At 40.0% G+C, this 27,781-nt stretch overlaps 1 protein-coding gene across 3 annotated transcripts in view; it reads right to left on the bottom strand.

Moving 5' to 3' along the window:
- The window catches only part of fstl5 (follistatin-like 5), a 151,067-nt gene that overhangs the window by 29,249 nt on the left and 94,037 nt on the right, over positions 1 to 27,781 (bottom strand). For all 3 annotated transcript variants that reach the window (XM_063875755.1, XM_063875754.1, XM_063875756.1), the window contains 4 exons: positions 24,753 to 24,919; positions 16,579 to 16,699; positions 5,187 to 5,348; positions 4,250 to 4,384 (listed from right to left, as the gene is read on the bottom strand). In XM_063875755.1, coding sequence (XP_063731825.1) covers positions 4,250 to 4,384; positions 5,187 to 5,348; positions 16,579 to 16,699; positions 24,753 to 24,919 — 585 coding nt within the window. The remainder of the gene's footprint in view (positions 1 to 4,249; positions 4,385 to 5,186; positions 5,349 to 16,578; positions 16,700 to 24,752; positions 24,920 to 27,781) is intronic.

Here is a 27,781-nt window from a genome sequence, read left to right as displayed (position 1 = left end):
TTCCATAATTCATACCCTGTAGCCTCTCCCTGAAACCAGGATGTGACCACATGTGGATCCACAGACGGGCACTAAGTGGACCAGTGATTTAGAGCGCCTCTCTGGCCGGAACATGACGCCATATGGAGCTCATCAGGATCCACACTGTGCATGTACTCCAGCCTGGGGGTCCGGATGAGGATTTTGACCAACTGTGATTTATGGGACATAAGTGGGGTACCCAGATGTTTCTTTTTGATTACATGTTTGCAGTCTTGATTGGTGAAACTGGCCAGTTAATAAATTAGGAATGGCATGGCAAGTGTATGAAAACCAACTGAGTAGAAAATAGTAAATGGGAGTGAGATGAAAGGATGGTGTTTAGCACAGGTGACGTCTCGCCAGGTTACCTAGCTGATAATGTTTGCATCTGTTTCAACAACATTACTAATACATGAGTTATTTCTAATTTTATTTCAAGTGCATTACCTCTGCCCCGTCCTGCCCAGACATATTTCCTTCATTTCCGGGAAGGAAGGCAGGAAATTGAAAAAGTGAAAGCGGGAATAGCAATACACTTTGCAGGTCTGAATGGAAAGTCCAACACTTAAAAATACACATGAAGAATTTACAACGCTGTGTGATTAATGGGTGACCTAAAGCTCAATCAATCTTCCTACTTATTCTGCATTAAGGTCAGGTTAAAACACACTTGATTCCTCATTCTGTTTGCTGTATTTGTGTATGTTACTAAAGAAAAAGACTTGCTTTTTTAAATCAAAGTTATTTTTGTATCAATCAGAATTCAAAGGTTTGAACTTGTAAGAAGAGCATAGCTACAGTAGGGAAATATGCATTAATACTTGTGAGAGATTCACAACATATCTGAAGCACGCACATCCAGAAAGATCATACATTTTTGATAATCCACTGGTGCTTTTATTATTTATATTTTTGTAATGACAGCTTCTTGTCTTACACATTAACATCTCAAAAAAGGACAAAACACTCAGGCAAAAACAGCTGCTGTGCTGAATTATAGTACACTTGTTGTACCTGATGAATTATGCCGTGTTAACAATGAACATCACAAATCTGTTCTGGACTTAAACTCTAAAGCATTGAAGGCAGCTGGCATACTACCTAGAATATATCACCCCGGCAACCTCTTAGTGCAGAGCCCGATAAAGAATAGATGTGTCCATCTCCAGCGGCGAATCAAACGACAACGCAAATGACGAGAGGGTCAAAAATCAAACTTGCAGCCCGCACATAGAGGTAATATGTTTTCTGTTTGTTTGAGTTATTATTATCGGAGAGGTTGATAAACGGTGTTAACAATGATGAAAGTAATATTTGTCATGAAGCGAATTTCAGCAAACATTTCAACACAAACGATAAATTATCCGCGGTTTTCACAAATGACTACAAGCCGAAAATTCTCTTTTTCAAATGAAATATTTCAATATCTATTTATTTATTATTAAATATCTTTTTTATTGTGGTCTCTGGGATTTTTTTGGTTAATTAAAGCACTTTGAATAAATGCCTGTGAGAATGAAAACACACACACACACACACACACACACACACACACACACACACACACACACACACACACACACACAGTAAAGTACTTTGTGATGGACCTGTGTTAAAAGCACTTTAGAAATACATTTGACTTTATTTGACCTTTAGTGCCTCAAACAAATTACACTTGTAAAGCTGAACAATCTGATCGAGCTCTTTCTCTCTCTTATTGTGATCTCCATGTGAAGGAGACAGAGTCGGTGAAAGCATGAAGCATGTCTGGTTTATCCTATTCTAAATGCTGAAGGACATACTAAGTTTGGTCTTTGTTATTCTGAACTTATTCTGAGCGAGGCAAAGTTAACTTTATGAAAATTATTTGGACATAATTCAATCACATGAACAAACACTGCTACCTACAGTACAGAGGGAACTTATATAAAATGTGATGCCAAATAGCAACATGCATCATCTGTAAATCAGTTGTTTCATATTTTTGATTTCAAAGGAAAATGAAAAAGCAGATTTCCAAAGAGACTAAATCAACTTTGGACTGCTCGTTTGGTCAAACACACACACGCCAATCTCAACACTCAGCAAAAGAAAGAGAAAAGAAGCAGGGGAAGGACTGAAGCACATGAAAACGGACAGAAACATAGACCAGGGAACATAAACCTGACGCATGTTGGCAGAGGCAGGGTCTCACTTGAGCAAATGACACCTGCACAACTTCTATGAAATATTTTAGTCTATAGAATTTTTTTTAAGGAAAATGCAGCATACTCTTTTATAAGGTCTTGTGGAAGTAGTGACAACCATTTTGAGATACAGTGTTGAAAGGGGGAGATAGAGGGGATGACATTACCTGAAGCTTCAGCGCACTCAGGAGTGGAAGCTACTTGGCAGTGGACATCGCAAACAGAGACACTTAGCTATCCCGCGGCACGTAAGTGACAACATTGAACTTAAAACATTAGTAAAGTTGATGAAAAGGGAGCTAAAATTTGTAAAACGAACATACACAATTACAATTCAAACATACCTTCTGAGCTAAATGGCTTCTGGGAGTATATTTCTGGGAGCAGAGGTGAGGGTTTCAGAGGTTTAAGGCTGCAGGCGGAGTGAGCTGACACCACACATAAGCCTCAGGCTCGAGGAGACAGACAGTAGAAAGTCCTCTTCCTTTAGTTCTCTTCACTAGCTTCTGAATAAAGGTGCATTCTCATAGGAAAACCAGAGTGGGTCAAGTATGCAATCAGTCAGATATTTACACCAGACTTAAATCTTTTTCCTTTCCCTCTATCTTCGTGATATAGTAGTGCAGCCACGTCTGTGTGTCTGCTGACATCCCTTTGAACTCGTGTCCTGTGGGGTTGCTCGCACCAAAAAGGGTCTGCAATATCCATCTCCCAGCCCCATTTTGGCCCGCGGTGGAGCTTCAAAAGCTTCAAAGCACACGACTGACTTCTGACGTCAGCGAGAATGATCCTCTGATGCATGTCAGGCAAGGTAGGAAGTGTCGTACTTGGAGGTGGACGTCTAAGTGCGTTGAGGGGTAGAAGAGGCACAGGAGAGTTTACAGGTGTGTGACTACACTGCAAAGTGTGCTATTCGGGAAGCCTAAGTACCCACAGGAAAGAACAACACACTAACAACTGGTCCTTAACCGCAAAGGCAGATTCTGACATTTCAGAGAAGGTCAGAGCTAATTACCTGTGCACGACTCTGTTCATACAAGAGGAGATTGTTTGTGTGGAGAAATGCTTCTAAATTTGAAGAAGGTTCTTGGTGTCACAACCTTACTGTTGAACAGTTACATATTGACAATGCCAAATACCACCTAAATCAATTACTACACGTGCCAAAAATCACTGATGTGGAGGGTTGACGGAGAGGGAACGGGGGGTCAATTAGTTGATCAACGAACTACCAGTAGAGAAAGTGACAACAGTTTTGGTAATACATGACATTGGTTAACTAGTAAGCATGAATGCTAAACTTCACACCTTGAATCACCTTTTTTAAGTGCCTTTATTTGAGTGATAGCTATGAAGGAGGACACAGAGGGAATGACACGTTTATGGGCCGTAGGCTCTACCAACTGAGCTATACGCCGGCCAATATCACCTATTTAACAATGATAAGGACTAGCTCCTTTTCTCTGATTTATTTAATTTGAATGTGAACATCTGTATGACTATTTGACACTGTTATTAATTATTAAAGGTATATTCCAGCTTTTTGGTACATTTTATGGACCTGACAATTTTTTAATTAAACATTTAAAAAGCTAAAGACTGATTACAATGATGTCTGCAACTCGTGATTATTATAAAAATTGTTATATATAAACATTTATATATTTATATAATATTTCTGATTAATTCAATATTTTTTTAGCAAAGAAAATGTGCGAAAAAATGCATATAATAAATTGCCATGGACCAGGACTATATGTGTGTCTCACTAACAGGCGAAAAGAAAAACACATCTGTTGACCAAGTGATGAATAAATCCACCTATTGTCGATGTGAGAGATGCATGAATAATTCTTCCTGCTTCTTAACCCGGAGAGAAAGAGTTCAGATAGTATCACCATTACTTCCCTTACAGAGGCTCTATCATTGCATCACAGGATATAAACCATTAGGATCTGACAGGATTCATTATTTAGAGCTCCATTTGAATGGCTCCATTATCCCTTGGATGGAAACAGAGGAACATCATGACTTATACATACGAGTTTTGCGTGCAGAGTCCTCCACAAATAGCGAAGAGATGTCTTCGTCTACACCAGCTTCGTTTTTGGCGATGCAGGTATAAGCGCCCGTATCCTCAAAGTGCACGTTGCTGATGTGCACCTCGCTCCCATTAGCTTTGAGGAACAACAGAGAGAACAGACAAGAGATGACTTTCGGAAAGAGATAAAAGGAGAGCTGCATGCTACCTTCACTCTGTTACATAAGACTTCTCTAATATGTTGGGAAGGGAGGTGAGAGGTTTGTTTCTCTGAGACTATGAGGAGGCAGCTGTTCAAAATAAGAATGTGGCACATGTCAGACACATGCTGTGTTTCTTTGAGCACTGGGACAGCTTTCTGGTTTAATGGATTTGTGCACAAGCTGCACAAAAGGGAAAATATTTGGCTTCAATATAGATTAAAAAAACTACGAGGCAGTTTTGAAATATAATTCAGAATACTTGGTACTGAGGCCAGACAATAAACCAAATCTCTTGACAATTTAACATATTGCAATTCAAAGCCAACATCTTCAAACTGAAAATAGCCAAAATGAACAATGACACCCAACCCAAAGTTAAACCGATTAATCAAAACAGGCAAGCATCATTGACTGCATTAAATCCATATCAGGATTGAGTCAAACAGAGAAAAGGATTGCATTCACTGAAATGGTTGCATTGAACATTATTTATGGCCTCTCATTCCTCTTGACATAGATTTTAGTTTTTTATCGCCAGCTCTGTTTTACACACAGCAATAGTATCACAGTCATAATAGTCACGGTCATATAGTGATACGATAAATGTGACATTTATTATACTGATAGTGGCAGCAATTGTAAAAGTAACTGCAGCAGTAAAATCATAATGGAAGTAGCCGTGGTGGGAATAGGAATATACACATGTAGATGCAGAAAGCAGTAAAGCGGGAGTACCTTGCAGGGTGAGTTGTTTTGACAGCTTGGAGGCGATGTCCATGCCGTTCTTCAGCCAGGCCAGCTGAGGGCTGGGGATGCCCTCAGCGTGGCAGCGCAGGCTGGCGGTGACACCCGGCTCTCTGGCCTGGCTCTCTGGGTACACTCGGATGACGGGGGGAACTGAAATATGGTGAAAAAAAGAGAAGGAAATAGAGGGAGAAATTAATAAATGGAAGAAAATGGTGTTTGTTTAGTTTCACTTGAGGAGTGAGGTAACTTTATTGAACGAGAGGTTGTAAAATAGTTGCCAAGCTTTAACTTATGGGTTGGCATTAGCATACACTATCCATAAGAACCAGTGTTATTTTCGGGCAATGCCTTAAGAAAAGGTTAACCGTGAAGCCAAACAAATCAGATAGATAAATAAGGGAGAGAACCTCTATGTGGACGTTATTGATTTTGCTTGGTAGACATTGATCTTATGTAACCTTTTTTTGTCAGGCGAGGAATGAGGGGATAGAAGTGGAGAAAACAAAATCTCTGTTGAACAAAAAAGGCAAAAACTAAACGTCGCTCACGTCTGCAAACTGAGCCAAAAGCTGACTGCACTCATTCCTTCACATTGTGCCTCTGTCATTTCTGAGTTTCACTTTTTTTACCCTACCCCGAAGCAAAAACAAACAAACATTAAGAACTCTCCTACATACTGTATTTCCAAGAACCGCAAATCAACATGAATCAATAAAACACATACAAACATTAATAATATGCATTTATGCAGTGGCTGAGGATACGCCACAAGTTATGCTTTATACCCGGTGGCTAAATAGTTACAGTCTTGCTCCACAAAACATGGAAAATATCAAAAGAATGAATTTGAATAATCCTTTAAAGGAAGCAGCCGTCTCTGGGTAGCATAACAATGATAAAACGTTTCATAAAAGGGGATAGCAGTATCTCTGAGGACACTCACCCAAAGAAATGGTGACAGAAACTTGGACTGTGACAATTAAATGTTTACGGAGCCACCACCAAAAGGCAGCGTGAGTCTTCCATAACAGCCTGTCACATATGAGACGACATCCTGGCAGGGGTCTAAGAAGGAACGTCACATTTCTCTATCTCGCCATCTTGTTTTGAGCACTTTCTCCTAGCCTCTGTGGCCCAAATCAGTGTCCTCCTTTCTGACTTCAGAGACGTGAGATAGAAGCGAGAGTCTTGGCAGGAGACGTGCTGTAGAGACCATTTCCTGTGGGCGCTGGGTCAGAGGAAGTCTTATAGGCAAGGTGAGCGAAATGACTGAAGATTGTTGCCACGGCCATCTGGTAACTAGCGCACTCCCGGGCTTTGGAGCTCGTGTCAACCTCACTGCCAACACGCCATCCAGAGTGGGCCACCAAGGACTCCGAAGACACTCAGGTTACTTTACCAATCACAGTGATAGAGACACTTAGACCCTTAGCTTTCACAATGTTCACAGAAGATAACACATGGAGGGAATTATGTTCTACGATTTTTTGAGTGAAGATTATCACTGACACTAAATATCCTTACACACACCTTTCATACAACGCTTTCTTTGTGTGTGTGCAGCTCATGTTCCTTCTGTGGTCTTAATATCCTTCCTTTCATTTCTGTGTACAGTGTTTACTGTAAATCACTTTGTGACACTCCTGTTTGTTAAAATGACTCTGTGGATTGTTCTTGCTTGAATCTATAGATGCATCTGTCAGTATTCCTATATACTTATAAAACAATATGTATATTCTGTGATTTACATGTCTTGTATTTTCACCCTTAAGGCCAACCAAACATCCAAGAACCTGCCTGTTTCTTGGTCAAAAACGTACTACAGCCTATGTCCATAATGGCATCTGTGAAGTTACGCAGAAGCTAGTAACCTTGACACAAAAAAATGGAGATCAATTCTGAAATCAAGCTATGAAGGTAAATCTGATACTAGTAATACAGCGGTTATACCTCGAGATTATTGGATGAAAATGAACTGGTTACTGTTCTGAGAAGTGATTCATTATTTGATTTACTTTTAAGTAAAAATGCCCAACATTTGCTAGCTCAAACAAGAGGATTTTTTGCTCTATCGTCTATTTAATGGAAGTTTGCTGCTCAATAATGATTGCAGCTCTACAGGGGATCACTTTCATTCCCTTACATTAATGAAGATAGCGAAGCTTAATAAATCCAGAAAAGTGTAAGTGCAGCAAGAAACCAAATCTTCCTCGACTGTTGAGCACACTCAATCAGTCTGAAATGTTACAAAATGAAGCTGCACTGACCCAAATGATCCAAAACCAAGATGATAAGGTTCCTCTTCACGCCAAAACCATGAAAGTAGAGTCCATATAAAGTGCTTATGTTGAAGGCAGGGCAACACTTCCTTTCTCTCAAGCTCTTTTAAATGCAATGAGTTAATCAACGTGTTGCAAATTGATGGGACGTTATGAGCAGTATGTAAGTATTTAAAGATGTATGATCATTTGTAAAATGTTACTGTACACGATGATGTTGTTTGTTTGAGTATGGAGTGATTGTGGAGAGATTTGGGGGTCAGGGCGCACATGGCATTAACCTTTGTTGTTGGACCACAACCACAACAGCCCATAAATCAACAGCTGTATACTGCAAGCAAGACCGACCGGACTAACTCGAGCGCCTCATTAATAAAACCTCTCACGCAATCTAACAATGTTGCATTAATTAGTGTGTTTGAATTAAAGCACAAGAGATCGACAAGACTTTTTTTATTGTAGAAAAACTGTTTACCATCACATTGGTCAGTAATGGGTTCATTAGTCAGCGACAGACACTTCAGTTAAACAAAAGCTTAAGCACAGCTGAAATATATATAAAATAAGCATATATTTAAATGCATTACTTCCACTGGATGCTTTACAATTAGCTTTATTGATCTGGAATTAACGTGTTTTCAGAGAAAATGCATTTGAAAAAAGCATGGTCAGATTACATTGAAGTACTTGCTATAATGTAATTTTGCATTTAACAGAAATGTGTTGAATATGCTAAAAGAACACAGAAAATGCATCTGGATGAGAGAAAACCTAGGGGTTTAATACACAACGCCATTCTTCGTAAAAGTAGATTTCACCAAGAAATGCTTTCAAGTTCCAATCATTTATAATAACTCAATTTAAAGTTAGTCATATTTATTTTTGTCTTTGTGTGATTCCATGTTTTTCTATCCTTCAGAATCTATCAGGTGAGAGAGGGTAGTGATCTTATGATCCGGATTGTGTTTTGTAGTGTCCTATACAGTATATAAAAATATCTTTCGATGCTTTTGAAACTGATAGAACATAGATAGCATGGCATTGAGCCCACACCTCATCTCACACACAATTGTGGGTGAATTGCAGGTGAGATTTGAGAAGATGGAACTGGTTGGTACTTTGTGCTGAAGATCACCAATCAGAGCTGGTTACACCGCTACAGGTGTCAGATAGTTTGCAGTAAAAGAGTAGGTGCAGTGTGTGGAGGGGTGTAATTACAGAGCACGTAAGTGCAGGTGCAATCTGGGCTGTGAATGAGTCTACGTTTGGCTGAGGGAGAGCATAAGTTGCAGTCCTCTGTAGATTTCATGGACCTAATTCAACCAAACATCTGTGATGGGAGGGTCACACTGCCTGCCAAAAACTCAATCCCAGCCTAGTTTCCTGAAACACCGAAGAGAGGTTCCTCCGCAGATCAGCACGACATAATTACACACATAACTGTCTTTTTATACACCCTTTAAATATTCTCTGTTTAATTCAAAGGTAATACGTGTATGGAAAGAATGAGAATTACGAGGCAAATAAAGGACACATGGATTGCATTCACAGTAGGATATGCTGAGCCTGGTTCTTGTCTCTTTCAGAGATGTTCAGAGAATTCAAGTTAGCCTCTTACTGTAATTAACAACCTGTGGGATAAGCTATTTTATGAAAAATAGATACTCAAAACACTGGGGATGAGATTGACAAAACTGCAAGTGTTGTTTTAATCAATTTACAGAGAAAAACAACCTATTCTTAATAATCAAGTAATGGTTTTCTTGAAAACTGTTAAATGCTCCTAAAAAGCAGTACTGCTTAAAAACATTTCTTAAAAACGTTCATCACTTCTCACCTCAATGTTAAGCCTGAAACACTTTCTGAAATAGCATGTATAGATTTTCCTGTCACTGTGAATATCTATCTGTACTGTGAAAATGTGACTGATGGTGACTCAGGGGGATGGGATGGGAGAGGCGTGTCAGAGACTTGTGTAGAAAGAGACAAGTTGTATAAATGTTGCTGAAATCCCACTAGCTGCCCATTGAGCTCAATAAAGGTCATGCCTTATTTATTTGAGGAAAAAACTCTTGCCAGTGAATTCCCCCCATGTATAAGGGAGAGCAAGTACACCCTGAGCTGCTGTGGATGTCTATTGATTATATTACATGTAAACCTGGTCACTGATATGGGTCAAGAATCTCCCTTAAGGTACAATGAAAGATGAGAGTGGGTTAAAGCCAAGAGGGTAAATCTATTTGACTAAAACACTAAGACAGAGATAATCTGAGGCTTTGAATTACAATGTTGCCTACAGCATAGCATCGCGATATATAAACTATTCATATTAATATATCGTATCGGAATACCTAGCATATCGTAGAATCACAGTGCTATCGTATCGTGGCTTAAGTATTGCCATAGTATCGTATCATGGGGGACCCTGGTGATCCCCACCCCTAGTATTGAAGGATGAAAGTCTAATGAAAACTAAAATGAAAAGGATAATAACTATACATTGTCACTCATTGATTGTATTTGTGTTTTGAAATGTGGTCCACCGATATCTAACACATGTAACAGTAGAGGCAAAATAGGCCTGTTTATTTTATTTCAGGCACAGGTGGAGGTGGTTTCAAAACTACCGCTAATACAGAACCGGTGTGCCAGCTGAAGCTCAGTGTGGCTCCACTCGGCCAATGAACCATTTTTATAACATTTGCAGTTAGATGTTTCAATTTGTTAAGAGATCACATTCAAATGACAGTGAAACAGGAGCCAGAACGTCTTCATCTTTTTGTAATAAAACAGAGTCTTTCAGATTTGATGAATCTAAAGAGACATGGTCAAGCAAATGCAGGCTGCAGGGCGGTACCGGCACCTCCCTTACGCACATACTGTATGTCCTCTCCATAAACTTATATTTCGGAAATTAAACCAACACACCCACTTCATACCAGGACTTTGCTCCGACAACTACAACAAACCACAAGGAAGCAAGGATTTTACAGGACGCCCCAAATCCCTTTTGATTGGATAATTGAATGAATATGCCTAAAGGTGAGTCATTCAAAATATTGAGCAAGAGAGTGGATTTTATAGCCATAATTAAAACATTGCAATTACTGTATATGCCTCCAGCAACCAGTCACTGTATTCATCATTTAAACCTATTTGACATTTTTGTATAGATTGTTAATGGGTTAACTTTAAGGTCAGAGGGACCTTAAACAAAAACAAATAACTTCATCCTTCATCGATTTGCGCCACATTCGAATGGTTTCCCTCCAACGAGATGACTGTGGAAGGCACAATTGTTCACCAATTGCGAAACCAAACAATTAACAACTGATTCGGTCTTGAGAAAGATGTCTCACTGTGTCTTGGCTTTAAAGCTTAAAGGTGTTCATGTGGTTCTAAGTAAGTTTTGCCACTTTAAGTGTTGATTGTCCTATGACATCATCAGACCTGAGCAATCAGCCGGCACCCTGCTGTTTATAAGCTATACACCTCTACCTACCAATACTGATGGCTCATAGGGAAACTACAGATATTCTTCTGCGTTCTTTGAAGTGACTCTTATACATTATCATTCAAAGACATTGAAGTAGTGACATCAATGCATCGATTCAATTATTAAAAACCTTTCGGAAGCTTGCAGTTTTCAGCTTGAAGACATCAATAAATGTTGTTCCCTCGCTTGCAGTAAATCTGCATTTTCATAAGCCACCATGAGAACCATGAAACTCTTCTTTTCCCCTCTCAAAAGGAAAAGTATGTTCCCTGCCTTTAGAAAATTCTTCACTTCCATACACAATGTGCACGTGTTAACTCAATTCCCTATTTCTTTTGCCCGGACAGTAGTGCATTTGAAAGGGGGTGAGACGGTCGGTGGGATTTTTCCACTCACAACTCATTTCAGACAAGATGTGAGAGAAGCTTCATTCTGATGTGTTTCTGAGAGTGTCAGGAGAGCCACTGCCAGGAGAATGCGACACAGCGGGGCTGACAGCTCCATCATAAAGCTCCCCAGCCTGTCGTCAATCACTCAGTAGGGCGCCAATCGGCCACGGTGCTCTAGAAGATGAGCAAGCGTGCAGACACACACACACACAAGTGAAAGGACACAACAACTCCATGGCAGGACACCACTTCCCCATCACAATACTGTAAGAGGTCTAACTAAGCCTTTCAGACTTGCTACAACACTTTAAACAAATGCAACTCAAGCCGAGTCTCTGAAAAACATGTCTGTCATCACCATAGGATTATGAAAGCTCACTAGGTAACCGTGAATAATGCTGAAAAACACACAAGATCCCGTGTCCTCTCCATCACATGTGTACAGACAATCACTCATACACTACCATGACAGACTGTACACACACACCGACGTTCACAGACACACACCATGAATAATATGCTCACGAAGTGATGAAAGCTCCCCCTCTCAGCAGTGATCACTCTCTCACCTGAATGTCATGCCTCAAGAGGGAGGGACATGTGGGAGTAATCCAGCTCTTTAATCCACAGAGCATCCGATGCATCACATAGCTGTTCGAAAAGTTATTTTAAAGGATAAAAACAACTGGAGCTATTAAAAGACACTATCTACGACTGCAATTAAGAAGTATACTTTAATTGATCTTCAGGGAAAACCAATGCTGAGGTGTCGTCTTCAGTGTGTGATAATTGCCACTTTTTCCTATAGGCACTTTATTTTATCTATTATTTACAGTAAAATAATACAAATTAAATAGAGGGAATTGCATCCACAGCTTGCTTAAATGAATCAAGACACCTGAGAGCATCATATATCATCAGCGATTCTGCTCTATATGTTACCAGGGTTGTGATAGTGTGACTTCTTTTAATAACAGTATTTGTTTTAATAAAACACGAGTGGATTGCACAATCAATTGACAAGGCTAAACATTTGTGGTAAATGTTGCAAAATTAAATCAGAAATAGACAAATATAATGGATTTAGAAAAGTATATAAATATACAGACTGTGTTTTTGATCATTCCCAGCAGGAATACCTTTAGTTCAATGTTCACAGCGGTGATCACTTGAAAGCCTGCAGTCCAACACGTATGGCCGCAGGTCAGAAAATAACCACAACATCCTTCATTGAAGGTCGTCTTCTGGCAGGTACACTATGTTTGAACATGTTGTTTATATTCGATCGCTCTTGTCTAGTTAGAGCAAAACAAATAACCCCGGGTATATACAGTATCTGACAGGCTGCAGGCTAGTTTTTCAGTCTATGATGAATTGAATTTGCCTGTTCATTCTGATGGTCTTGAAGCTAAGGATTGTTGTTGTGTCATACAGAGAAAAACAGCTTATACTCCAAATAATATTTGGCATTATTGCCAGTGTGTAGTGACAATAAGGTTATATCAATTCTCAGTAGACGCATTTTCATTGCACATTTAAGTTATCTCAATACCTGCTTTCTTTGCCGTTAACCCAATCCCAAAATAAAACGTAAAAACAATGATGTCCCAAGTGGCTCACACTCTCTTAAGTAAGTCTATTCTTATTCAGATCCTTGGCACGCTAACAGTCAGAGGCCTCCTCCTATGCAATATGCTGTCATATGTGGGCAACCCTCACGCCCTTCGTGGAAAACTTCAAGATGAGTATCCCCCTACAGTTCAGCAGCAACAGACCAGCCCTGTGTAAGGATTCTCTTTGTTGAGCTGCTGTTGTGCATCGAGGTGAGCTCAACTACTGTATATAACCGTGGTTTGGCTCCACCTGAAGCTCTGGCCCCTTCCCACTAGAAACATGACATCACAGGTTCTTGGGACGAGCTTTCGAGCCAGAGATCCGAACGCCACGTCCTTTAGCTGCATGTTACATGATGACAGTCTTGCCTCATGAGCAGAACCGTGGATGCATAAAAACACCTGGATACAGTATTTGAAGTCGGGGCCCTGTTCATTCCTATGGAAGTTGCTGGAAGACAAAATGGCCTGACGTTACAGAAAAAAAGAACCGGGATCATCTGTGCTCTGGGCCCATATAGCATGCGCACTTGCATTTTCTATAAGCCCCGCCTCCAATCTGCTCAGTCACTGCTGGACTCCGCTCAGTCAAATGAATGGAGAGAGAAAATGACTCTAAATTCAGCTTGTAGCGTATTTTACAACTTTTACACCCCAAACATTTAAATAAAGGCTATTCAAGTGTTTCTATTGGGTAGAGCATCACGATAAAGAAATACTGTATGTATAGCACATGCTGTGGGAGATTGAGGTCTCTTTTCCAGTGTAAGTCAATGGAAAAATGGGACCAATGACATCCCAAACTGACACCTCTATGAAAATTTGCTTTAACGTCCAGCACACTTCCTAGGGGTTTGCTATAGACTTGTCCACATGGCCCATCTGGTCTTTATAACATTTCTAATGAGCCCCATACCTCAGGAGCTTGAAGCGGCGTTATTGCCCGAGTTACAGGGGCACACATCCCCCACCACGATAAGGTGGTTATTCTTTAAACAGCAGCAATCATTCTCAAAAACAGTGAGAGAGTGATTGTGTATGACATTGATAAATAACTGCACATGTATGCTGCATCAGTAATGTGTGTGTTATGTATGATATATATCTGCAAACAGCTGCAGCTACCATTGAAATATGATGCTGCCATGGAGGAGTAAACACAACATTATGATCCAAGTTGTTATATTTTACCTATCACAAACACTTACACTTCAAATCATGCTTTCAAAATGAATGCAGCTTCCCAAAGTCGAACACTACAATATTTTTCCAGCAGCAGACCGTGTTGTTGTATTTGAGGATAGAACTGAGACTCACATTAATTTACCCCAAACAACAATTTATTTTCTGCTAAAGTGGACGGGAGAGTGGACCAACTTCACAGCCGCAGTACAAATTAGATGCAACTTTATTGATCACACTTGGTAAAGTGGGGTCACAACAACACAGAGAGGGCTGTATGTAATAGAAAAAGAGCAGACAATACAGAAGATAATAAATAATCAAAATAAAACACGTAAAATGAAAACAGTCTGACAGTGTTTTCATCAGCACGAGGTAGAGAAAACTAAAGAAGCTCACATGGACAAAAAAGCATGTGTAAAATCCACATGGGACAGAGTGATGACTCAGCATGTGTGAGTGGGGAGAGTAGGGATTAAAGCTTGGAAATGCAGGATGATCCTCCTCATACTTCACAAGCTTACAGAAATCTCTCTCCCTGCTGATAGGGAAAGATAAAGTTCCTCTTAAAGAACTTCCAGTCTAAATCTCATCCTCTCCTCTAAATAAAACGTACTGTATATCCTGTCGTTCAAATGTGACCTCTGAGTGATGGACACTCCGGTTTCCCACAATTACTCTTTCAGCTGCTTCTTAATTGAGTTTTTAGAAATTCTCACAGTCGTGGCAGGGAGATAGGACGGTCCTTGGAGACTTCAGCCAGACTATAAATGTGACATTCATAGTCTGCCTTAACAAAGGTCAGCTGCAAGTTTCAGTGTCAATTACCGCCAAAAAGTCACGGGGTCTCATGAGATTCACTCTGTTTTCTTAAACACAATACTCGGTATAATAAGACCAGTAGATCATTGCAATTAACCTTGGAGTAATCCTTATGAAGAACGTTAATGAACTGTCTGTCTGTCAATTGTAATGAAGATGTAGAGCTTTCCGCATTGACATATTGTAATTTCTTCACATTCGACTCATTAGGACCATAATCGGGCTCTTTCACAAAAAAAACCTCTATCCAGACTCTTCACCTTTGCCCTCTTTATACGCTCTATGTTCAACAGTCACATTACTGGTTCATGGACCAACTAATCAACAGGAAGTGGAATATTTAACTCTTCACAGATAATGGGCATCGAGACCTTCAGTCAAACTGATGTGAAGATATAGGTTGAATGTGACACACAGACACTAGACAATAAACAACATGTGAGATCAGTGCTGCTGTTTATGGTAAAGGTTATATTGCAAATAACAAGGCAGTGATAGAGTGCTAAGATAATGACTTGTTCTATCCGGGACAATCCACCAATCGGAAGGTCAGAGATTTGATTCCCAACCCCCACGTACAATATGTAAATGTAACCTTGGGCAAGATGGTTAACCCCAAATTGCTTCACTTGTGCATGTGTGTGAATGTTAGTGTCCCTGAGCACTATTTCAGCTGCTACCTCTGTATGGATGTGTGCGAATGCTGATATACTGTCTGTTGAGGCACTTTAAATAAATGATACAAAGAACATATGTGTATATAGGTTGAATGTGCAATTCAAAGCTAAATGAGTCGATGGTTGACATTCTTTTGGGCTTTCATTAATATTCATAGATATGTCAATAAGATATAGTGAATCAAAGTGTGCTCTACCATATGGCGGCACAGAAGGTTAAAGGGTAAACACAGAAGCTTCTGTCAATTACTTGTAATTTCTGATGGGTTGTTGATTTTAAGAGGGAAGGTCACACATAATGAGAATCCAAATATCCATATCCATCCGTCAGTAAACAATGGCTGTTAGAATCCATACATTGATCCCTTAATGCCAATGTGTTTTTGATATTATTGTATGACTATTGGAAGGAAGAAAAAAAAGGTCTTTAGGGAAATGCTAGTTTTTTTAATCACCCTGAAGGGGAGTGTCAATTTCTGGTTTGAGTGACAGCAGCTGGCAGACTGGCAGAGTGTTGCTCCGGAGGGAATCAGAGACATGTTGTGTTCATGTTTGTTAGTCGGATAAGGAAGAGATTTTAGAAGGAACGTTAAAGCTAGTTGTTGTTCAAAGCCGATGGCTGTTGTGTGCATTTGATCTCCTTATGATAGAACAATGACGCTTCTGCTTTGTGCAATAAATACATCTGCTTTTTGCTAATTGAAAACAGAGCAGTATTCCATCAAATGAATGCAGAAAAAAAGAGGATGCCATCTTGAAATCAAAATGCAACTTGTTGGTTTCTGAGTTTTTTAAAGCAGGAAAGCATTAGTAGTACAAATGATTGAAACAGCTTACAGCAGACAGGAAAAGTGAAAAAGGTTGAAACAGACTTGTAACAGTGTTTGTTATAAACGTGTATTTATATGTAGCAGCCTCTTACCATTCACTTGGAGCGTGTGGATCTGAAAGAGTTGCTCGTAGCCATCAGCGTGACAGGTGTAGTTCCCCATGTGGGTCGTGGTCACCTTGGTGATGTACAGCGATCCATCGTCCCCAAAGTCCTGCCAAGAGAGAGGAAGAGAAAAGTCTTAATGACTTACAGAAGGCATTAGTGGTCTTTATCCCCCACAGTGCAGCAGAGAGGTTTGGAAGCATTGGAGGCTGGAAATGAAGAGTGTGCAGATGAGAAGGTAAACATGTTTCGTAGCAAAGAAAATAAAAACATTACAACAGTCCAAAAAAGGCACATTATGGAATAATGTTCATCAATCATAGTCAAAAGGTAAAGCTACTGGGTGCCACATAAGAGAAATGAGAACTGTTAAAGTCACAACATGGTTTTCTGGTACGTGGGATTTTTTTTACAATCAAAGGACAGTGATCTAATGGAGGGACTGAGGTTTTAATTGATAAGCATATAGTTACACAAGGTTAGCTGCTTATAAGAAACAGGGCAACATAGTGCTGCAGACATCCAGTCCATTAAAACAACTCCTACTGCTCATATGTAATGTCATTGTCCCCATTTGTAAGATTTGGTTAACATGAATGTCCCCTAAATTCACCAAACATGCTGCTCTTTGGTTCTTGTGGCCTTTCTAAAGCAAAAACAAAAGATGGTATTACATCCAAACCTATGATGTGCATGTCTATAATAAAAACAGGATTAATTCATGCTGTGTATGTTGTGATTGTGATGTCAGGTAACACAAAGAAAAAGGTGCTGGACCAGGAAAGAGAGCAAAGTGGAGGACACTTTATGCAGGGGTTGCTCAGATGGAAGCTCCTAAAACTAATGAGCCCGTAGACGGTGTGCTGGTGTGATGAATCCGCCTGACAGAGAGCGAATGTGCGCCACCTTTTTAAGGTTCACACTGCAGTTAAAAGTCATCCTGGCAAGTCATTGTAATCTCGTTCTTTATTATATAGTGTTATGTTGGTATTATGTTAATAAGAAGTGAAGAAACTGAAGAAGGTGTTGATTGTTTCTGACAAAAAAGTCATCCTATTCGGTTTTATAAGAAGTACAAATGTTTAACTTCTACTGAGAAACTTTAGAATAATGTACTTTTCAACTTAAAAAAGTGAAGAGTTGGCTCAAAGCAGCCTATTTGGGTCCAAAATGGCTGCATTAGAGACAATGTATAATAAGCGCCTTCTGCGACGTGTTTAGAGATGACAGAAGAGCACAGTATTGGCCGTGATGGCTGATTTTTAGTTTGAAGCGATGTACAATGTAAGATACTTCAGACGTTTGGATAAGCTTCCTTTTCGGCATGCATTTCTTTCGATCTACACTTCTCTTCATGCTTGAGTTAGTCTTTCTTTTTACTTTTTCATTTAAGCCGCATTGCTTTAATTGAATCCCTATTTATAGCTGTTTTTATTACAAGTATAATATATTGTCTCTACAGGAGGTGTTGAAGATGTTGCTCAAAAATAAGGTAATTAGGATCCTTTTGTGGTTGAGCATTGTATTGCTAAAAACATGTGGTTGATTTGCTATAGCTGCCTGAAGTGTGATCAATGTCTGCTTTCGCCTTTCAGTAATTGAGAGAGGTTACTGACTATCATACATAATAACTTACTTATGAGTAAGAAACTTAATACACATATATTTTCCTTTTTCTAAAAATAACTCGTACATTGGCCTTGGTAAAGTCATCACAATTAAATATTACAGTGCAGTTTTAACTTAGTACTCAGAGCAGATAAAGAAATGTTCCGTTACAGATTATCCTTGAATTTCAAAAACTGTGTGTTTCTTAATTTGATGAAAAAAACTGAAATTAATTTACATTTTAAAAACGAAAGTAATTTTACCATTTTAAAGGATTATATTATACATTTCCATGGACAACACAATAACTGCCTTTGGTCAAAATGAAAGGTTGTGCCCACTTTTAAATTACCAGCTGACATCCAGGAGTGAACATGCTCCGGCTCTCTGCCTTCATTAGTCTTCTTCAGTGCACACCAACCTGATGAAGGCCAAGTGCAAAAACGTGTTCACTCCCGATCGCTGCCATGCATTAAAAATCATTCAGGTTTCGTTTAATGGTGCGACCCTTTGCTCTTTAGCATGGCGGAGAATCTGCCCTTGTGCTCCTCGTCGCTTGTTACTGAAAACAGCTTCCTTTTATTAAAAAGACTCAGGCCTAATTACCAGTCCTAAGTCAGGAGAGCTCATTAAAGAAAAGGGAAGTTTCTCATTAAAGGGTGTTTAACACTTTGATCACATCTTTGCTTGCTGTTTACATCTCGGTGTTAAGCTTGTTTTTAAATGTCAACAGACAGGTGGGGAGTCCTCCGTCGTGTTTACAGGAACATGGTGTGTTCATCAGTTCGTCCCGGTGTGCTGCCATCTAACCTGGGAGCTCGGTAACGGCTCGAGCTGAGTGAAGCATCAGAGCTTCACAATATGAGGGGAAATCGATGGTGCGTCTTGGCCTCTTGGGCTGAGAGCATATTGTGTCACCTTCTTAAATGAAAAATGAATGGGGGGAGAAATGAAACTCAGAGGGGTGGAACGAGCCACGGCCGAGGCTGTCGACATGATTCCTCCACCTCACCTCGCCACCCGTGCTTAAGCTATATCAGCAGCACCCAGCTCTCAGCAGACTGAGCAGGCCGGTGTAGGAGATACTCAGAGGGAAGGGAGACAAGGGCGGGTAGAGGTGGATTTACAAATAGGCCATGGCCCTCAAGAAACTATAATTAATAAAGCTGTCAGTGCCGGGTCAAATGAAAGGACACTCAAGAGCCACCTCATAGTGTAGCTACACTGACGAGGCATTTCAGAACCTCTGTAGAAGTTGATGAAACTTTGTGCAAGAAGTGGAGCGGAAATACCCTTCACAGTGAGAGAATCATGTTTCCTTAAAATGAAAGTATACTGAGGTAACAAAGCTTGAAAGAGGGGATTGAAACTATAAGTCAGGTTCACTTAAACTCCCTTCTGTCTCACTTGTTTCTGGTGGTATTCAACCACACTCAGGTGCCAGTATTTCACCTACAACCCAATATAATGGAGGAATGTAATGTTTGGTACTGATAGCTCTTAAGAATGCCATTTAAAAAGCTCCAGCATGTTTATTCCCATTGCTCTGCCTGAATCATTTACAGCCCCCACTGTCACACACCCACTCACACTGCAACTACTTTTTACCAATGTACCAGTCCCAACAGAACTTGTTCATAGTGTTTACTTATTGCTCACAGTAGTAGGGATACATTTATATTTTTAGAGCTGCGAGCATCACAAACTCAATTCTGTTTACAAAAATGAGCCACACTATTCCACTGGGTTACATGTTCCTCCACTGTTTGCCAAGCGGTTTAGGACATTATTTGGTATACTTTGAACATTTCAGTCGTGAAGCGGATTGAATATCTTGAATACCACAGAGATCTGATTGGTGTTTGCAGAAATAAATGCACACATATTAAGTCATCCTCACCCTTCATGTGTTAAGTTTAGCATGTTTAGGATGAACATAACGTTAACCAAAGTCAATGTACGTGATGTCCGTAGCGTGTGCGTCATGCATCTGTTGTGGTTTTTGTGAATGGAAAATAAACAAAAGAGTGAAGAAATGTCAGTCGGCTGTGAAGAAAACCAAATACACCCTACCTGGGACGGGATCTGTTAGGGAGTAAAACAGAGGTCAAACATTAGGAAGTTTAGTTCAATAAAAGCACAAGAAATATAGATTTTAAAGGACACAGGTTACAGCAGTGTTGGTGTTGTGTTGAGGAAAAGTTCAGTTCATAGCTTAACGTAGATCTAATGTTACGATAATACAGTATACAACTTGTACATAATAATCCATGAGTGTGGTTCTGACCTCCTGATCAACATGATTAATTCAACGAGGACTAACAAATATAAACTTCTTGATTGAAGTTGTAGATATAATAGAACATGACAGTGTAATTCAGTAAGATTCATTCATTATCTGCCATTCAATGTTGAATTTTCACAGCTTTATTAAATGTTCCTCTAGGAACGGCACTACTAATCTGATTATAAAACATGGTGGCACTTAAGACCATATGTAGAAATGATGAAAGATCAGATATATTTAAATGTACTTATATTACATCCCCACAATTATAGATAATGTTACATTCACTAGAATAAGGCACTGAAACATCATTTCAGATAAAATCAAATATTCCAAAGAACAAGATAAGAAAGTAGAAATAAAGATTAAGCTGTCTTTAAAACAAATGCTCTATCTTTTAAAAATGCAATGTGTTCAGAGACGTTGGTCCTTCATAAGAAAAAAATAAATCAATAGAGGCAAAACAAGACGAGTGACTAGCAAAAATTCTTGTCACAAAAAGAAGCGGCGTAAACAAAAGTATCAAACTTTCCACAAAATAAACTTTGGCAGAGTTGGATTTCCAATCTCTTATAAGAATTACAAAAAATCAAATTTATTTTTCATCGGTGGAACTATTTCCAGCTCAGAATCAGTATCCCCAAAACGAATGTATACACACACACACACACACACACACACACACACACACACACACACACACACACACACACACACACACACACACACACACACACACACACACACACACACACACACACACACACACACACACACACACACAGACAGACAGACAGACAGACAGACAGACAGACAGACAGACAGACAGACAGACAGACAGACAGACAGACAGACAGACAGACAGACAGACAGACAGACAGACAGACAGACAGACAGACACACACACACACACACACACACACACACACACACACACTGTCTTTGGCCACTCGGGGAGGATAGAAATACTGACAGCCTTGGATGATGATGCAACAGCCAGCAACTGTCAACTTCACAGAATTACAGTAAGCTGCTTTGTCAAAATTTAGAGAGGCTCTATTGAACTCCGGGATACAAGTGCACCACTGGGATTAATGTGTGCATCAGCAAGTCTGAATGTCCAAAATATTTTCTAAAATAACCACGTTTTTTAAATGGGAAGGTCCAGCAAGATCAGACTGCATAAAGCTCCCATGTGTACACATAGGAATATTACTCTAATTAAGGCTGGCAGTGGATGCTCACAAATATTAACAGCCTGCAATTATACAGAAAGTGTCTGCGAGGTAATTGAGAATTAGGCTGTGGATGCCAGGTGCGGGCAAAATCCACTCTCCTCTCTGGAAGGGACAACAATGATTGACTGGAAGTCTGAGAGCCAAAAATAAATCTGGATTAAGTCTGCGTGCAGCTAATGCTCCGTCGGTAATTTGTCTTGGTGCTGCGTGGCAAGCACACAGTTTCCTGATGAGCCACACGAGACCCGTGCTGATTCATGCTGTTGCTGTGTGGTGTTCTGGAGGTAATCTGGGCCCTAGCAGAGGTTGCAAACTCAGACTTAGTTAGAAACCAACAAAAAAAAATGTAATCTGACAATGGCAGACCTCCGGGGTCAAAGTAGAGCACGTTCTCTCAAACTGAGGACACAGATTAGTCCCTCCACTAGTTTAATGCAGCCTCACTCCATGAAAATGCACTGGCATCTACCCAGTGTGCCCTCTTGCACCGCAGAGAGAGGGATGGTAATTTCATGCAACAACATTGAATGCAGGCAATATGAAGATCCTAAGGGTACCAAAGTGGTTTGGGGTTAATTAAAATGTGAAGTGTTATTTGCATCCTTCTCTCTGCTCTCTCCATCTTTGATGTATAACTCAGGCTATGGGTTCAGGGGAGAGAAATCAAATGTGGATGTTTTCTCCGGGTTGTTGCAAACCACAAAAGGCCCAGCCTTGATTGATTACCAACACGGCTTCTTTTTTCCCCTCTCAATTAAAGGAGAGAAAATTAAGCCTGCATGACTCCACAGAGAAAGTTTAAATGAAAAAGAAAAAGAACATTTTTAATACAACATTATTTTTCAAGGATGAATCGTCCTATATGTTTCCCTAGTCCAAGTATAAATGAACTTAACACAAAGCTTCTATATCTACAATAGATATTCTGAACAGCGTTTGTCAGCAGAAGCTTTCATCCCTGAGCTGACATTTGAATAAAAGCACACCTGAGTGAGATCTGATATTAATCACCAGGAAACTGATGACTGTGTGTGAAACAGACAAAGACCACCCTCTGAACTCGGCTTTGTGTTTTCAGGCAAAACATGAGCTAGATGTATGGAATCTGCAAAAAGAGATAAGGGTGTGGAATAGAAAGATAGATCAAAGTGTGTGTTGACCTTACAAGACCTCACACCTGTCTTTTCCTCCCATAAGATATTCAGAGCGTTTTCGAGAAATAATCTGACTTGACATTTCGTTTTTTTTATCGTTACACCCGGCACTTATTCATCGTTTCTGTCAATAGGTTGCTTGGAAGCAGTCATACTATATTACAAGAATAAATTAGTGTAAAATGGTAGAAAAGCGTTCACTCTAAAAATGACTCAATGGGTTGGAAGCCACCCTTCATGCAGTGCACTGGTTTGGAGCCAGTTGATGGTGCCAAGGATGACTGGCGACAGCTGGGCGCCTCTTACTCATTTTAAGGGTCATCAACATTTAATGTTACATTAGTGGCTTCGCTGGCTCTCCCTTTATCTACTGCGACAGTGTTGACTTAATTATGCACAGCAGTATCACACTCATCTTGGTCAGCACTGACACACAAGAGAGCGAAACAGGGTCGAGGTGAGAGAGAGGTCTGCCTTTTTGCTGCACCTCGCCTGTTAAGTGCCCCTGCTCCCTTTGATGTGGATGAAAGTGACACATGGGGCTGTGCATGCAGATTAACACAGAGAAAGACACACATAGTCTTTCACAGAGTTGTAAAAGTAGGTCCCTCCTCTAGGGCTGAAACCCTTTGGTGCCCCCTTCTTCATCTGCTTTCTTTTCCTGAAATCCCTGTCCCTCCGAGCAGTCTCTAAACACCAAGAACACAAACTGACATCCTGGATTACCATCAGACCCACAACACACAAGCCGGCGCCAACAGCCAAATAAACTGTTGTGATCTGAGCCACTGCCAGAGAAATAAAGAAGTATGCTAAGAGACAAACACAGGATGAAATAATCTGAGATGTACTGCTCTTACTCTGTCGCTAAGACTTAATGATGCATCACAACTAGGGCAGAAACGATTCCTCGAGTAACTCGAATAACTCGATTACTAAAATTCCTCGATGCAAATTCTCTGAATCGAGGCTCCGTTTCCATATAACTAGCTCTATATAACGGCGGCGCTGTGTTTCTCTAGGATGATCATTAGTGGGACAACGCTGTGTTGATTTACACAACAGAGCCATTGAAAGAGACGGCTCTGAAGTAGACAGAAACGTAATTTGACGGCGCTAAAGTCAAAATGGCGGAATTAAAAAACAGCAGGCAGTGAACGGAAGAGCGGGAACAAGAAAAATAAATAAACTGTCAAAAGTTTAGGATCATTACACACTGAAAAGGGAAAAAAACTGTGTACAGTGTATCTATTGCAAAACTGAACTCGTGTACCACAACAGTACTCCACGGAGCGGACCCGGCACAAGGTAACGCTAACGTTAGCATTAAACATAAATAATTATCATTATCATTATGTTTGCTAGTTGGGATAAAGGATAGTAAAGAGGGTACATTAATTATGGCTGTATGCAATGGCTAGTTTAGAACACAAATCAATGGTGGCAACAGGTTATGATGTCCTTAAGTTAGCTAAAACTTGCTAAGAAAAATAACCACTGGAAATATAATGCTGCTGTCAATTTGTGAAAGCCTGAGCTCATTTTTGTTATTATGCTAATTACATATACTTTCTCTCTCTCTTCAGTTATGTAACATTTTCCTAAAACGCCTTATCCGATTACTCGATTAATCGATGGAATAATCGGTAGAATACTCGATTACTAAAATAATTGATAGCTGCCGCCCTAATCACAACACGAGAACACAATAATCAGACCTGTTGGCTGCATTTGTTCGAGCCATTGCACATTAAGTATCCATTATGTATCTACCTACATATATAATGTATCCATGCATCCGCTACACATTCACTTATCTACCCATTTATCCATCTATAAACAATACAATCAGGGGGGCCTGATGCCGGCTCTTACATTGATGTCTGCCAGGTTCAGGGAGTTCAGATATTGATGGTTTCTCTTCCACAGTATGGGAGGCCTGCGCTCTCCTGTGATGGCACACGTCAATACGGCGCTCTGGCCGACTGTTACTGTGGTGACGCTCACTTTCTGGTCATCGGGGAGGGCGAGCAGGTACACATCTGTTGAGAGGAGGAAAAAAAACAAAACACAATGTCAGACAGTTCATGTTCAGGACACGGACTCAAGTGACGGCAATTTCAGTTTGTTGTAAAAACTTGAGTCAGTAATAAGCGGTGTTCTGTAGCTTAAAACAGATCAGAATTCATAGAAATAAACCCACTGAGATGCTTTACGGTGCAAGAATTTACATGTTTCTCCTAATGAAGCCTGAAAACATGAATATAGAACAAAACACTGTCTCAAATAGCGGCAGTTGTGCAGTACGGGCAGATGTGTTTTTAGTTGAAGATGCACTGAGGCGGCAAAAATATTGCAATTTGCAAAGTAATGGGAAGGAATTAAGTTAAATGTTCTGTAAATATTTTGCATAATTTATGTAATTGTCCTTTAACGGAAGTTATACTTTCTCTATCGGGTCTCTCTGAGGACCCTGGGTTCACCACCACTCATAAACCTTATTTTTTAGCTAACAGTTCAGCAGAAATACATCCTGGAGGCACCGATGCTGCGGGTCTGATGGTTGCTGAAAACTCATCTGGAGCGTGTTGCTTTGTATCTAGAAGTTGGAATAGTTTAAAACAAGCTAGGCTCTTCACATTGTTGTAAAAGCCCATGAGTGCCTTCTTTTTGATGAAAGAAACATGCAACAAAAAGGCCTGCACTGCCAGAGAGGCCCTCCACAGAGACACAGCTCGAGACCTCGACCATTTCCAAATTCTGAAATCCCACAATACCACAAAAAATGTTTCTAGTAATGATGAGATGTGCTTTAGTGATCTTTGGTTGATTTCTACTTATTGTAGAGAGAAAATATGGCTGTACATAAAAGCCAGAGTTGTTTAGTCAGAGGTTAGAGCGGCTATAGTTGCCTTTGGTGTGTTTTGATGACACTACAGTGTACACTTCCGTGGTATTATGCAACGCTGCCTGTGTGAGAGAATGCCTTTTAATCTTTCTCTTGGGTAATGAGCAACAGAGCAAAAAGAAACAGAGACTCAATTTGTTCTGCTCCTGAGGGCATGAAATACAGAACCTAATGAAAGAGCAGGTCCAGTGTTAGCTGGCCACAGCCCGGAGAATCGGGATGAGATCACCTTTAATTACAGAGTAACCCTGGTGGGCCGGTGCCGACGGCCTCTGAAGGCTTTTCTTTAACCTTCTCACTCATGTGTGATGTTTAGACCTCTTGGAAGTGTGCACTCTACTGGCCTGTTAGATCCAGGCCAATCACTGTGAGCCGTGAGACAACTCATATTCTTTTCAGCAAAAGCTCCAAGTTAAGTCTTTTAATCCCTCATTTGGCCCAATGAAACCGTGCTTAAACCCAGGCAAATCTCTGCCAGGATTACATCAAAATTAGAGGATTAATAACAGTGGTGTCTTCGGAGCGGAGTGTAACTCGAAATTTGGATGACTATACTGTTAGTGGAGAGTTGATCAGACTCTATAGTTTGTCCTGATGTGGAGTTGTTTAAAATAAATCCAGGAGCTTAACTGTTTGTTTTTGATTTGGTTGTATAAACTGGTGGATTAAAACCAAACAACCAAATCATCTTGGTGAAAATCTGATTAAAAAAACAATTTACAGCACAAATAGTGTTAGAAAACTATGGATCATTTGCATTTTATTTTATATTTGCATGTTTCTCAGTTTTATTATTAACACTACAGTAGAAGTAATACTGTATTGTGTGATAATTGATGTCATCGTGCAGCAAACATAGCTTTGGCTTGCATGGGGATCTTAAATCAAGGTGTTAACTGCTTCAGCAAACGCTGTTACTTCTTAAATACATGGTGTGTTTATTTGCATGAATATGTATTTACTTAATACCTTTTTGGGGTGAAAACCCGCAAGGCTTATCAACAAGAGCCACTATGTAAAACAAAAGAAAGCTGCTCAAGAAAACACATTACACTTTAATGCAACAACCCATAATTGTGACCTAAAAATAACTGTTGCGCCAACATCCTGCGACAGATTTGACAGAAATTGAACATCATCAGCTCCATGAAGTCAGTGTATATTGCCGAGCTATTTCATCAGATTGTGTCATATGTTACAAGTGGTCATGTTGCGATGCCCGCCGCCATTCACACGTTGCAATATCAAATATCTTTGAATGACTTTATGGTCATTTAAAACTCTACTCAATAATTATAGTGTTGTTTGGATGAAGCACCTTTTTAGTTTAGAAAATCCAATGTCAAAATATTACTCTGCATAACAAGTCATCTGTAAAACACATAGAAGAAGAAACAAGGTTCAAACATTCAGTAATGAGTCAATCAGTCTTTCTTTTTGACCGAAAAGCAAACACGAGCCCATCCCTTTAAAAGTCTCTTTCAGTGATTGATGATTAAAATGTCTTGTGATGGCCTGCACTGAGGGAAATTCCTCTTGTCATGAACATCACCCGTCACTGGTATTGATGTATGAAAGGAGTGGGTTTAAATGGTACATGAAGAGAAATAACCAACTTCATAAAGCCACTGAAGCATTTCCCCGGGGGACATCAAAATGTGACAGAGATCATTTGATGGAGCGTGTTTGATCCGTTAAGAGCTGTTTGCATGTAATAAAGAATTGACATCTGTAGACAGCAGGGGTGATGTGAGAGCCAACATGGACAGAGAGAAAATAAATGATTGCAAGGAAAAGAAAAACGATGAGAAACTTACATTTCCTGCTTTTACAGGGCCTCATTAAACCTACTTTCTTCAAGTGAAGCTATAGTGGGGCAACGTTCCTTCAGTTCACGTTGTGCAGCCCTTTTCAAAGACGTATTTACAACAATTGTAACATCTATATGCTACTGTATTTAGCTGTGGTTTGAACCTCACATCACAATGACCCTTAA

The sequence above is a fragment of the Eleginops maclovinus genome, chromosome 23, assembly GCF_036324505.1.
Source record: "Eleginops maclovinus isolate JMC-PN-2008 ecotype Puerto Natales chromosome 23, JC_Emac_rtc_rv5, whole genome shotgun sequence".
Lineage (NCBI taxonomy): Eukaryota > Metazoa > Chordata > Actinopteri > Perciformes > Eleginopidae > Eleginops > Eleginops maclovinus.
This window is presented reverse-complemented; position numbering and strand designations above follow the sequence as displayed.